Consider the following 14865-nt stretch of genomic DNA (forward strand, 5'->3'; position numbering starts at 1 on the left):
TCATCTGCAGATCAAAGGGATGAGCAAATGTTCCTCTGTTTAACCCTTAATTTAATCGAATCAGCCTTAATTAACTCCCTATTCTCCTCCATTTAATTATTATTATTTTTTTATAAACAATTAAAACTTTTTTTTGTTTGCTTTGTTAGTGAATATTTTTACATATATATATTAACATATATTTACACATTTACATTGAAAAAGTGCAAAATTAAAAACAAATCAATTTATTTAATTTATAAATACATTTTTAATGCTTTGTACCATTGCTGCAGTGAAAATAAAACAGTTGCGGTAGGTATTGATAATTGGTATCGGCGAGTACAAAAAAAAAAAAAAAAAAAAAGTATTGGTACTAGTAAAGAAAATGGTATCGGTGCATCCCCAATTTATATAGCGCCAACAGTTTGCGCAGCGCTTTACAGCTTGGTGTTGCTTACAAAAGACAACTACATAGTAATTAAAGATCAAGCTATTAAAATTAAGGCTCTGTTTCCACTACTGTGAGTTGTTGTGTGACTTGACACATGTGAAGTTGCATAACAAGTCAAAATCCATTTATTTCAATGGTCCCCGTTCGAATTGGTGCGACTCAAGTCGCAGCGACTCCAAAAAAGGTATTTGTACTATTTTGTTCCAACTTCGGTGCAACTTGTTCTCCCATGGTTCTCACCAGTTGCATGACATTGCATCAAAAATCGCATTGCAAAGTTGCACTGTAAATCGCGCGACTTTGGGGACGCAATAGTGTAAACCGAGCCTAAATCGTCATCAAAGGTAATGGGAAGTTCACTGGTAAATAAGAGAATTACTCATTTCAAGGCATTAAACTGAACTGCTCATTAGAAGAGAAACTTCTTTAAAACTGTCAGGTCTCCATGGTGTCAGAAGTCACCCCAAAAACAGGCAGATTGCTTCCTGAGAATGATTAGTGGGGACATATCTTCTTGTCCCCAGGTGAGTCCTGGGAGCCCTGGAACCCACTGTGATAGAGGTCTTACAGTGATAGCTGTACATACCTGCTACCTACACTTTTCTACTGAAGAGTGAAGGATCTGGCCAGTTGCAGGGTGATCAGGAACATACCAACAATTGCACTTGATATTCATAATCAGAAAAAAAATATGCTATTTATGGCCAGCCTAAAGTTAACCCTTTTTTACAGTACACACATTAACGTATAGATTGTTTTCTCTAGTAGAATGTGCAATTCAGTTTGGTCCGAATAAAAATTCGGATGAATTTTTGGTTGTTTGGATGTTTTTAGTTGAAATTCATTAAAAATTTGTTTTGTTTATTCATTTTCTAATGAATTCCAAACTTTCAGAATGACTAGAATTCGGACTGGTCAAAAAACGATCAACCGATTTGAATTCTGTGTGAAGAATAGCTGGTTGTTAATCAGCGGGCTGGGAAGCCAGCCGCCACGTCCTTAACCACTGATGACTCATTAGCTGTCAGAGAGCTACCTCACTCACAGCTGAAATGTAAACAGAACAAGGCCGGCAAAACAAAAATGTTAAAAAAAAAAAAAAAACGGTGTGGGGGAACCCCACGCCAAAAAAAAAAAAAAAAAACGAACAACTTCCCACTTTAAGTGAAACACTAAAAATGAAAAAAATCCTTTAAATATAGTGCCTGGGGGGTCCTCCTAGTCTGCCTGTAAAGTGGCACATCTGTACCATGTATAGAACCTGCTGCAGCATGGAATTTGTAAACCCCATAACCATTCACATGGGGGGGCTTCCAGATTCCGATAAGCCCTCCGCAGACCCCCACAATCACAGCCCAGGGTTGTAAGGAAGAAGCCCTTCCTTGTCCCCATCAACAAAGCATCCCGCCCATATTGAGGGCATTTGGCCTGGTATGGTTCAGAAGGGGGGGCACTTGCTAGTTTGTCCCCCTTTTCCTGGCCTACCGGGCTGTATGCTCGGATAAGAGTCTGGTATAGATTTGGGGGGGCGGGTCCCACACCGTTTTTTTTTACAATTTTGACGCCGTTTTCAAATTTTCTATTGCCGGTGTTATGTTGATAAGTGATGCTCTGTAGGTATGGGACGCTCGTAAAGTGCAAATGCACGCGAGACATACAATCTTCTCATACTCTTGCTTTGCGATGAGTTCCAATGATATTGAACGCTCTCAATAGTGCATGCGCAGCTACGAGCGCCATTTAAAGAAAAGACAAAGCAGCATCTTTTCTTTAAATGTGCATGCGCTAGTCGAGAGCAAGCATTTCATATCGACAGAACGCCTGTCGCAAAATGAGTGGAACACATACCGGAAGATTGTATGTCTCAAGCACATGTGCAGTTTTCCCATATCGACATGACACTGGCATTGTTTTGTTTACATTTCAGCTGTCAGTAGGGAAGCCCACTGACAGCTGATGAGTCATCAGTTGTTAAGAATGCGGCGGCCGGCTTTGCAGCAGGCTACTTAACAACCAGCTATTCTTCACACAGAATTCAAATTGGTCGATCATTTTTCGTCCAATCCGAATCGTTCTAAAAATGTTGAACTCCTTAGAAAATTAATAAACGAATTCCAAAATTAAATTAGTAACAATGAATATATCTGAAACTAAACATTTTTTCCATTCTGCACAGGTCTACTCTCTAGTTCAGTTGGAAAGTATTACATTTGTTACCCTTTTATACTAAACCCTGTGCTGTAAAAGATAGACGTTGGTTGGTATGAGCAACGCTCCTGGTGGGATTTACATCATGGCACTGTTCAAAACCACATACATTTATGCAGTATACATCTATACCACAACTACACTTTACTACTGCTCAATAGAAAACCACAGCCAGGGTAAAAGTTTCTGAAGGTATAAGTAACCATTTTATTGCTTAGAATATCATTATGCAACATGGTTCAAAACGATACACATGAAAATGTTAAAAATATGCCAGCCCTGTAAAAATGCTGGCACAAGAGCTGGATGGTGATCTCACCTCTAACAAAAAAAAATAAAAAGGGTAAAATCTGGCAATACAAGTTTTTAAATTAAAAAAAAGAAAAACAAAGTCCAGAGACACACACATAAAGCAATGCAAGCTATTCGTAAGTGCTTGTCTGTACAGAACTACTTCATATTGCCGGTGGAAACTCAGGGGTCTGGGCAAGACTTGACATTAAATAGCTTGAAACAGTTCTTAGAAGAGCACCATTCACCCATTAGCCAGCCAGTTACAGTTTTTTTAGAAGCACAGTGAGGCATCATTCATATTAGTGCAGGCTCGCCAGCTCATAGCAGGTAATTACAGTAAACATTGTGTGTCCTGCATCTTTAATCCAATTTATTCAGCTGACTTGGAATGCAATCTTTCCTTTGATCACTGATCGATGTCCGTGCGTAGTTTTGGCGTCATAGTGGCTGCTGGAAGCTGTACCCTGCATTATATAGCCACAACTAACTCCTCCTGGAGTAATTCTGTACCCTTGCATTGGCACCACTTGTGCCCGAAAAGCACGATGGGAGTGGCAGGAAGAGGTAAACAGGTGTCCCATTCAAAATTAAGATATTTATATATTTAGTTATAACCTTGTGCTGAGGTTTTGGCATATACAGTTCGGCAGGGGTAAAGGGGTTGTTACATTTATCTTCCACTCAAGAAGGTGTCAGCACTTATGTTTCATGGCAAGCTGTCGAGAGAAATAACATACTATATTAACTTAGCTGGAGATTTGGTCACATTATTACAAAAAAATTGTTACAATGAAAACAAAAACGCAAAAAACAAACACCAAAATCTTCCGAAAACACAAAATAGCATGTTGCTGATGAGATCTGAGGCAATGTGTTTCTAAATATCTAAGTATGTGTCCAGCGTAACAATCTTACAGGAAAACACTAATGAGGAATAAAAAAGGAATACTGACCTATTTACTTGTCTAGATGCACATATGAGCATGATCAGTTTAATATATATTTTATTAGTGTGTGAGTTTAAAGAACAGTTTTTTTTGCAGCTAGACAGAGAAATCTACAGACCCATTTAGGAAATAGAATCATGAAAAATATGGAGAAGTATGTACGTGTTATCATGCCATAGAAGAAATTTCCTTCACAATAAAACTGGAAATGTATAGTTAGGAGAAGGAAGGTATGCATAGTTTTCAGCCTCGTTCACCCCATGGTGCAGAGACGTCAGTTTTCCTGCACATGTTCTGCAAGGGCTCAAAGAAAAGAATGTTTCTCTATGTGCCCTGTTCACAACACAGATGTTTTTCTGTGTAGGAATCTGCAACATGTATGCCGTTTTCTGAACAGTTAAAAAAAATTACATGAAATCAACATTGATGTGAATAGGGCACATAACTGACATGCATAAAAACTGATGTCTCAGCAAGTGAAATCTGCTCAGTTTTCCCATCCGTTTTCATGCATGTATGGTGTGAACGAGCAGTGTATTTCTACCTTGGCAGTCAAATTTGAGAAACCCCACTATATGTTTATGTGTTGCCATTCACACAGTATGGTTAATTTAATAAAATTAACCATATGCTGCTCTGCATATAAAATCAGCTTTCATTTTTTTTGTCAAAGCTTAAGGCTGCATTCGCACCTGAGCGTTTTCAGCTCATAAAACGCTAGTAAAACGCCCGAAAAAAACCCAACAGGCAAAATCCCATTGATTTCAATGGCACCTGTTCACATCTGAGCGTTTTGTCACCTGAGGCAAAATGCCTGAAAAACGCCTTAAGCAAAAAAAAAAAAAGAAAAAAAAAAGAAGAACATGAGCTTCTTTGGGGCAGATTACAGCCATTTTTCTGCTTTTTACATTGGTGACCTGTACAAAATCCTGGCAAAAACCGTGGTAAAAATTGCGGCAAAACCGCTGTAAAAACATGTGACTTTGAAATGCTCAGGTGTGAATGCAGCCTAAATGAACAAGCTGAAGTTAGAAGCTGATTGGCTACCATGCACAGTTCCACCAGATTTTGCACTCTCCAGCTTTAGTAAATCAACTGTATTAAAATAAATTAAAATTCTGATCTTTCTAGTTTTTTTGTGAAGTACATTTGACATGGAACTCTATGCGCAGCTTTCATTTATTAGAATAGCTTGCAAAGTGCATTAACATGCAATGTACTACCAAAGCCTTGCATCTTTATCCCTTTGTTAGGAGAGTGTGCAAATCTAATTTACAACTAATATTGAGATCTGACAGCACAGTTCAGACCGGGTTAATTATGGTAAATAAAACTCCCCAACCCCTTCTTAACACACACAGAATGGGAAAGCTAAATAAGATTTTTCAGCAAGTAAAAATATAGGCAGCATTTTTTAAAATCATTTCTTTAAACTTCTGCTATGTGAATGTGCATAAAGTGGGTGTTGTTGAGACAAAATTTAAAATATACGAAGTACTCCCTTCATTAGCTTAATAGGAGAGTGTAGGAAAAGATTTTGTATGTATTAAAGATGCTCTATGGTGCAGTACAAGATAGAGACAAAATAAATATAGATGGGGTTGACTACCCTTTAAAACACCTTTATAGCTGTACTATGTGTATAAACACTATATTGCCAAAAGTATTGGGACGCCTGTCTTTATACACACACACGAACTTTAATGTCATCCCAGTCTTAGTTTGTAGGGTTCAATATTGAGTTGGCCCACCCTTTGCAGCTATACCAGCTTCAACACTTCTTGGAAGGCTGTCCCACAAGGTTTAGGAGCGTGTCAATGGGAATGTTTAACCATTCTTCCAGTAGCACATTTGTAAAAGGTCAGGCACTGATGTGGACGAGAAGACCTGGCTCGCAGTCTCTGCTCTAATTAATCCCAACTGTGTTCAATCGGGTTAAGGTCAGGACTCTGTACAGGCCAGTCAAGTTCCTCCACCCCAAACTCGCTCATCCATGTCTTTATGGACCTTGCTTTGTGCACTGGTGGGAAGTCATGTTGGAACAGGAAGGGGCCATCCCCAAACTGTTCTCACAAAGTTGGGCGCATGAAATTGTCCAAAATGTCTTGGTCTGCTGAAGCCTTCAGTGTCCCCTTTACTGGAACTAAGGGGCCAAGTCCAACCCCTAAAATACAACCCCACACCATAATGCCCCCTCCACCATACGATTTGGACCAGAGAAGAAAGAAAGGTCCATAAAGATATGGATGAGCGAGTTTGGGGTAGAGGAACTTGACTGGCCTGCACAGATTCCTGATCTCAACCCAAAAGAACACCTTTGGGGTGAATTAGAGCAGAGCCGTGCCTTCTAGTCCAACATCAGTGCCTGACCTCACAAATGTGCTTTTAGAAGAATGGTCAAACATTCCCATAGACACACTCCTAAACCTTGTGGACAGCCTATCCAGAAAAGTTGAAGCTGTTATAGCTGCAAAGGGTGGGCCAACTCAATATTGAACCCTACGGACCAAGACTGGGATGCCAATTAAAGTTCATGTGTGTGTAAAGGCAGGTGTCACAATACTTTTGGCAATATAGTGTGTGTGTGTATATATCTGCAAGTTAGAACAGCATTTTCTATTTTACAACATTAGCTGAGAGATTAATATCCTCAATGTGAAAGAAAATTCAGCCTTTACCGTATATATTTTTTGGTATGCATATGATTGTGATCATCCTAATTTTAACAACATAGTGTTTTAAAAATGTTGTTTCAATATACTGTACATTTTGTAATTATAGAACCACATGGCAAAATGACACTTGCACACACACATACACTATATTTTTTCTTCTTCCATCACTGTTACCCCACTTAACCCCCCTCCCTATGACATAAACCTCCTGCATGTGTCAAAGGAAGAGCTGTGAAAGTCATCATTCTCAGGTCTGTGACGATATCCCCATGCTCTTATATAGCTGCAGACAGTAAACCATTAATACAACTTCCTGTCCACCACTGCGAATGAATGTACATTAAGAGGAACCGCAAGACGCTTTATCAAGTGTTTCCTGAAATGCTGAGAGCACAAGGGAGCCATCACTGGCATATCCTATAAATAACTTGCACAGCTCATTGTCACTGCAGTAGGGTCCTGACTGTGGGGGGGGGACAAGTTATGATCACCTTGTGCGCAGTGTCTGCAAACTGTTGTGCGCTGTTCATCATCTCAGCTGTAGATTCCTCTGCTCGGCCCAGTCGTTCCCCACGCTCATTAAGGGCTTGGCTAGCTTTCTGTACAGCACTAGTTACACTGTCTGCAGCAGAATGAAGTATACTGTTTCCTGTAATGCAAATAATATTCTGGATAAACGATACATTATACAAGGAACATTGGATTTTTAATGTATTATTTATTGTAAATGCAAATAAAGTATAAACTTCATGTTTAACATATTAAATCTCACAGTGCAGTAGTAACGCATTATCAGGTTTAATAAAACATTCTCAGCCATTAGAGAGATAGTGAAGATTGGAACTAAAAGTGCCTTTGTAATAAAAAAGTAACTATACTGTTACACTGCACCTTGTACTTTGTGATATAGAAATAAAGTTTAGGGGTGCTAGTATTTAATCTACTAGTGTCTTCAGCAATGAGTCTTAAAATGTGTATAAAAAGAAATTGGGAATGAGGCTGAAGTGTCTTCCAAATGTATCTTAATGTCACTTCCTGGTATCCCTTTAGAAATGCATCTGAATCCCTGCTCATACCAGCTAATACTGAGTAGGTGGCATAAATGTTTAAAAGGGTGGCACGAATGCTTCTTTTAAACAACAGAAAGAAAGTACTGCAGTCTTCTCCTCCTCCTATTGAACATTTTATACATGTTTCTAAACACATCACTGAAGGCATTTATGGCATAGTAAATTAAAGTGATTGTAAAGGCTCATTTTTTTTATAAATAACAAACCTGTTATACTTACCTCCTCTGTGCAGTTAGTTTTTCACAGAGCAGCCCAGATCCTCCTCTTCTTGGGTCCCTCTTTGCTGCTCCTAGCCCCTCCCTTCTTTCAGTGCCCCTCAGCCAGCAGCTTGCTACAAGGGGCACCCAAGCTGAGTCAGAGCTCCGTGGATCCATTCAGACATGGAGCCCCGACCTGGCCCCGCACCCTCTCTCCACTGATTGGCTGACTGACTTTGACAGCCGTTGGAGCCAATAGCGCCGCTGCCCTGTCTCAGCCAATCAGGAGGAGTGTTACTGGATGACTGAGGGGATCGTGGACATTGCTGGAGAGAGAAGGAGCTCAGGTAGGTAAATGGAGGGTGCTGGGGAGGCTGCTACACACAGAAGGTTTTTTAATAGAATGCATTAAGAAAAAAAAAAAACTTCTGCCTTTACAACTCCTTTAATAAACTGACAGTTCTGGTCAGTGGCAGTGTGCCCTGACCATAGCATGAATCTATCCATGGCCGCCGCTGCCACCCCCTATTCAGACGTCCAGCCCCTTTTCTGACGCCGGGCACATGAATTACAGCAGCGGGGGTTGAAGCGCCTGATTAGAGCCATAGGCTCCAATAGGCTTCAAAAAAGGTGGACTCGTGGCGCAGAGCATTGCACTCGGACACCACCCAGATGTGTTATTTGCTTTTATAACACTGAACCACCTCTCGGCCAATCAGGAGGTGCAGGTCTAATACCCATCACCTGATTGGCTGACGGCACAAGCAATCCCATTGACCACCAGCAGAAGGCAAGAAGAGACGCATGGTACAGGAACTGCTGCCTGACCCACAGCTCGATGGGGTAAGTGCTGGGCAGACAGCGAGTGTCACAGTTAGCTGCATATGATGGGCACAGTGAGGCTGCAATTGATGTTTTTGTTTCAGTATTTTTCCGTTCGTTAGTGCCCCCCCAAAAAATTTGAGCACCAGCCGCCACTGGTTCTGACGACAGCTGTAATAGGGCCTATGCCAATGAGCTTTGGGCATTTGTTGATGGCATCAGTTTCACATGCTTCTGACATCATTCAAAATTCACTGACCGGTTTATTTGACCTGCTTCAAGGAGGTTTTGCATTCATATTGACTTGTATGGGAATGCAAAACTTGTTTTATGTGAACAAAAGCCTGTTGTCACTGGCCCTTATGGAAACAAGACATTTGTAGTGAAGGGAACCTCTGAGCATCACATCAGATGAAAGAGAAATGTAATGGCTCAAATCAACTTGGTTGATTTGACTGGTTACTGTAAGGGCTCATGCACATGGCCTTAAGGTGGCCATCTAGTGACCAGAGCCTCAATATAAATGTTCATGTGACCTACATACAGCCACCTATAAACAGAAATCTGTATATCTAACAACTATCTGCGTTTGGAACATACCTCTGCCTGCATGATTTATGAAACCCTGGTACATACCTACATACAACTGCATCTTCTAATTGAGCAGCAGCTGTGGGTTCTGGGAAGGTTTTATGGAGGCTCTTGGTGCTGTACAGCACCCTTATGGCCATAAGCAGGAGCCCTAAAACTTGTTAAAAATCCACTTATTTTTAATAAGTAAGGTTTGGCTACTTTGGTTTGTGGTGGTTATCATGGTGTCAGCACTAACCCCCCCCCCCCAAGCTTGAATTTATCAAATTGGAATCAAATTTTTACCCTATTCCAGAAACAATTGAGTACTGTCCAAGATACTTTATTTGCACTAACATACAATTTTATAGGACAAGCTTTCGGGGTTGTACCCCCTTCAAGGTCCAAGCAGTACTAAGTTTTGGCAGAATGTTACAACTTTGTCTATTAGTACTGCTTGGACCTTGAAGAAGGGGTTACACCCCAAAAGGTTGTCCTGAAAAATTGTATTTTAGTGCACATTAAAAAAGTGTCAGGGACAGTACTCAATTGTTTCTGTCACAAGTGCACTAATATGGCTACAATCACCTCAAGCAAGATAGAAGATATCCTATTCCAGAAGTGAGTTGAAAGACATTTGGTATCCCTTGCAGCAGGGATTAGGCTGAACACCTTTAAAAATTGACAGAACATCAGTAAACAGTAGAGGGAGGTTTTTAATATATTTAAAAAGAACTCCATCATAACTATAAAAAATGTGGATAAGGGTTGGGCTGTAGTAGTCCTAAACTCAGTGGCGCCTGTTTTTTTTTTTTTGGGGGGGGGGCAAACATCCACCCCCGGCAGCACCTCAAGCGCCCCTAGCCCCCTCCTTTCCCGTCCGCTGTCTTACCCCCCCGAACACTCATTCGCTATTGTAACACACCTGGATGGGCTTGGAGTGCATTCTTGGCACCCCGAGCCCACCCTATTTTGAAGCCTATTAGAGCCTCTCGCCTCAGGTACACCCTCCCATTGGAATCTGGCATCTTGAAACGGGACGGACACATGGATTTGGGGGGGAGGCCTCAATGGACGGGCTGCCCCTGCTTAAACCCCTGGGACCATCATAGGGATCAGCAGATCGCGGGTGCCATGCAGGACTCCTACAGACTGTCAGTGTAAGCTGTCTGTTTATACATCGTACAGGCAGGCAGTTTCACAAAGACAGGAAGACTTAATGAACTACCACAGTGCTCAACAGCGCCCTGATAATTCATTGAAAGCTACAAGCCGACAGCCACAAAGGATGTCATACTTGTAGTCCATCGATTCACAGGGATCTGCGAATCAATGACAGCTGTGTGGTAGAAGCCCTGCACGGCCACACTCTTTTGAAATAGTGACAGCAGGTATGCGGAGAAGATCTCTGGCCTACTTTCATAGAGAGTGTGAGGATTGGGAAGTGGCTGCAGGGGGAACATTTTACACCTTAAAAATGGGTGGAACATGTAACATGTTCCAAAAGGTGAACTCATCCTTTGGGGACACCAAACGTGCAATCCAGAGAGGAATGGAACATCGATAGTAAATGGCTTACTACTTCTGCATAACTCATGATCTGGGGCTGCGGGCCTTAAAGGATCACCTTTAAAGTTCATCTTTTTTTACAAAAAAACAAAATGTACATTTTTTTGCAGGTAAAGCCTGTAAAGCATTGCACCAGCAATCTGCAGATTGTTGATGCCATGAAGGCCTCCTGCAGACCTGTCAATGTATATGCTTGTTTGTACCTCGTACAGGCAAGCTGATACACTCTGACAGGAAGAGACAATGAACTACCACAGCACAATGGCTATCAGGACCTGTAGTTTTCCACTCACAGAACACTGAATGATTCATGTAGGTAGGCGGAGATGTGTTGGCATGATCATTTGGTATGGCGATTTAGACATTATGCAGAAATGTATGTTTTGCACATTGTTTTGATTGACTAGTGTGGTTCCAACTTTCCATATGCTGACAGACACAATTATATTTCTATTTTTTTTAATTAAAAGGAGAAGTATTGCCAAAGCTCTTTTGGCCATACTTTTCCTGTGGGTCACAGGAGTACACTTAGTTCTGCATGCCTAAACAGCTAAAGCCTGTTGTTGGCTGAAGTCAAAGAGCCGATCCAGCTCTTTATATATCCTGACAATCCACCCAGATGCCTGGCCAGCAGCTGGCTCTGCATCTCAGTGTGTTGCCGAGAGCCTGAGCCAGCTGCCAGCCCCCTGCCCAGCCTGGCGCTTCAGTGAGTGCTGGAGAGGCAGAGCACAGAGCGGTGACTGACAGTCACCATTCTGTGCTCACAGCAGACTCAAGAACTGAGCAATCAGAGGTCTTTGATCGCTCAATTCTTGGTATAGAGCCGGCAGGGGACAGCTGCAGCATCGGATCGATGCTGCATCTTCATAGGTGTGTTTGAAGGTTTGTTCTTTTTGAATCCCCCACTTCTCTTTGAAATTAAAGTTAAATGCAGCAAATAGAATGTAAGCATTAACGCCCCTTGGAAAGCTTGCAACCTTGCAATGCTTTAAACACATGTCCCTTTTATAAGGACTTGACTTTGCTCACTGTTCTTGATGGTTTCTGTTATATAACAGTCTCCCCTTTCTCTCCCCTAGCCATCCTCATCTCTAAGATTAAGCCTATTATGGTAAATTGCATCGGAAGGGGCGGTTCATATGGTGGGGACACTGTTTGTGGTACAATACATTTTTTATGAAAGGGTGACATCATTGATGTGCAGCCTATTTTCTGTTGTCAACTTACTGCAAGTTGTGAAATAAACATTCCTTTTTTCCAAAACTAACTAAAATAACTCAGGGTCAGAAAATTATGTAACAAAATATTGTCCCAAAAACAGAAAATGTCTTAACCTGCACCATGCTTGTACTTGATTTCATCACCTATACCACCCTATTCTGAGTGATGTATAAAATGCCTCTTCTGACATGGCATATGTGAGCAGAAGTGCTGTTTTTAGCACCATCCACAACACCTTTAGGGGAAGAGGGTGACTCTAAGCAGTGATGGCACTCCATTAGAATAATACATTTATTTGGGCTTAGGTGACAGACTCCTACAGTAGCTGGTCATAGTGTTTACATGGGTGAAGATTAAAAAAAAAACTATATCCATATCCAGTTTCAATAAAAGTTCAGGTTGGAAAACTTGGCAGTTTCATATAAAGCCCGATTATGGCTAGTCATGCTTATCTGATACTACAGCAGATAAATGCTGACTACGGTGCCATTTCATTTCTTCAGTCAGCTAATGGTCATGAAACTTACACCAGCAATAATGCTGTCAGACCATTTGTGACTGAAATGGAGAAAGCAATGAGCAATGTTTACACCAGCACCAGTCCAGTAACCTGAACACATCCAGACATGATGTCACACAATAAGTTTAAGGTGCCTTAAAACAGAGAAAAATATTGTTATTGACATTACTTAAATGCAAAATTTTAAACGTTGGTGACTGGTTATGTGAAATAGCATTTTTATCTTATAGGATAGAATTTATAAAGGCCTTCTCCACTGGTGGGTAAAATTACCAGTGCCTCCTATACTGTATAGCTCTCAGACTCCACCATTTGGGAATGCATCTTTGTTGTTTGATACAAAAGAAGAGAAAATCCCCTATGGTGGACTTTAAAGGCACACTTAATTAAAATTAAAGAGTATCGAAAGTATTACAGTAAAGAAAAATATTTAATAGTTAAAGACAGTAGCTAAAATATGCATATGAATACAGAATGTATCAGATCATAGCATTGTCACCATATTCTGAAAAGACACATATGATCCTCTTGCACCCAACGCGTTTTAGAGCACAGTTTTCTCCTTTTTCAGGGATGTATATTGAAGAGGAAAACATATCTATAATATAGTTTGAAAAACAATAAAATGTCTGGCAATATAAAGTTGCGTTGGAAATAACAGTTGTAGTATTAAAGAATACACGTACATATATTTTTTAGGTGACAGGGTGGATTTAACATTCCATCATATTGCGTTTAAAAACAATATGATGGCTTTATTGCATCTTTGTGAATATTTGGGAGTGCATAAAAAGTAGGGACTCTAGGAAAGTTTTATGCCTTTCATTGCAGGATCTCTCCACTCTCGGCCCCAGCGAGTCCTCCTGGCCATTCCCCTTCTGTGGGATGTGGAGGGAGCGATAAGTCGGCTCCATGGGAGATATAAATACTAGAGTCCCAAAAAAACTCTTTATAATGCTTAGGTTATTGAGGTAGAGAATCAACAAGCACAACTCCCACTGATATATGGAAGAAAACAAAGATAGTGGCTAGTGTGTCCTAATAGATAAGGCACCTCATCCCAAGAATTTAAGTATTATGGGGAGCAGAGTTAAGGGGATTATTGCGGTGCCAGCAACAACTCAATACAAAAGGTATATAAAAAAAAACACATTTTATTACAATGTATTAAAAACATTAGTACATTTCGTTGAACCACATATAAAAAGGAGCACTTTACAGTATTCTATTGATTAAAGAAGGATGATGGTAGGTATAACAGCAGGTCAATTCTTCCCTACTAGTTTCACCAAGGCATTGGCTTTGTCAGGGGAATAGAATAAGGAGGCTTCATAAAAATTGTAAAGAGAAAAAATAAATTAAAAAACCTATAGCGATATAACGCTCCCTTGTATTACAAAGAAGAGGGTTAAATAGACTCTATACATATCAAAACCACAAAGGTTATTTAGTAGACAGGGCCGCTGTTAAGACCAGAAATGTATGGACAGACCGATTAAAGCAGGTGCGCCGATTAATTAATAGAAAGTTAGCTGTATAAAAGATGAAGATAAGATATTTTTAATCAAGGTAAGACTAAAAAATAAGGAAAAAAAAAATTTAAAATTACAGAGATAACCTGTATATGAACTAAGAGTGGCTTCATTATGTATTATGTACAGATGAAAAACGTACCCTGGAATATAATGGTGTAATCCAGGGAATCAATGGGCTCTTTTTTTGCCCTCTGCAGCCAACTACATGGCAGTGAAGGGTTATTGCCCTCTGATACTGGACTGCACTGGCCTTGCCTCGTTGGGCTGCCGGGGTATGTTTGTGTATATGGGGATGTTTGGGACACAATTCCATCACATGGGATCATTCCCGGGGTGTTGGTTCTTTGGGAGGGGGTGGTCAGACTCTCGGCACCATGCCGCCAAATCATTCAGCGATACGCATCATGTTATTGTTTGCTCACTATTTTTTGTACCATATTTATGTTTCTGTTCTTTTTTTCTATAGGAGCCACATTGTTTTCTATTATACTCTATTCCCCTGACAAAGCCAATGGCTTGGCGAAACTAGTAGGGAAGAATTGACCTGCTGTTATACCTATCATCATCCTTCTTTGGTCAATAGAATACTGTAAAGTGCTCCTTTTTATATGTGGTACAACAAAATGTACTAATGTTTTTAATTCACTGTAATAAAATTTGTTTTTTTTATATACCTTTTGTATTGAGTTGTTGCTGGCACAGCAATAATCCCCTTTCCTCTGCTCCCCATAATCCCACTGATATATGTATCCTTCTTGTTTTTAAACGCAATATGATGGAATGTTAAATCCACCCTATCACCTA

The 14865-nt window shown here is 40.5% G+C and overlaps 1 protein-coding gene across 1 annotated transcript in view; it reads right to left on the reverse strand.

Moving 5' to 3' along the window:
- Positions 1-2818: 2818 nt before the first annotated feature.
- STXBP6 (syntaxin binding protein 6) overlaps positions 2819-14865 on the reverse strand; it is a 147607-nt gene continuing 135560 nt past the window's right edge. Inside the window, exons 5-6 of the mRNA XM_073609553.1 lie at positions 7049-7206; positions 2819-3651 (exon numbers count right to left, since the gene is read on the reverse strand). Of these exons, the coding sequence (XP_073465654.1) occupies positions 3628-3651; positions 7049-7206 (182 nt within the window). The 3' untranslated portion in view covers positions 2819-3627. The remainder of the gene's footprint in view (positions 3652-7048; positions 7207-14865) is intronic.

This window comes from Aquarana catesbeiana, linkage group LG13, assembly GCF_042186555.1.
Source record: "Aquarana catesbeiana isolate 2022-GZ linkage group LG13, ASM4218655v1, whole genome shotgun sequence".
In the NCBI taxonomy this organism is placed as follows: domain Eukaryota; kingdom Metazoa; phylum Chordata; class Amphibia; order Anura; family Ranidae; genus Aquarana; species Aquarana catesbeiana.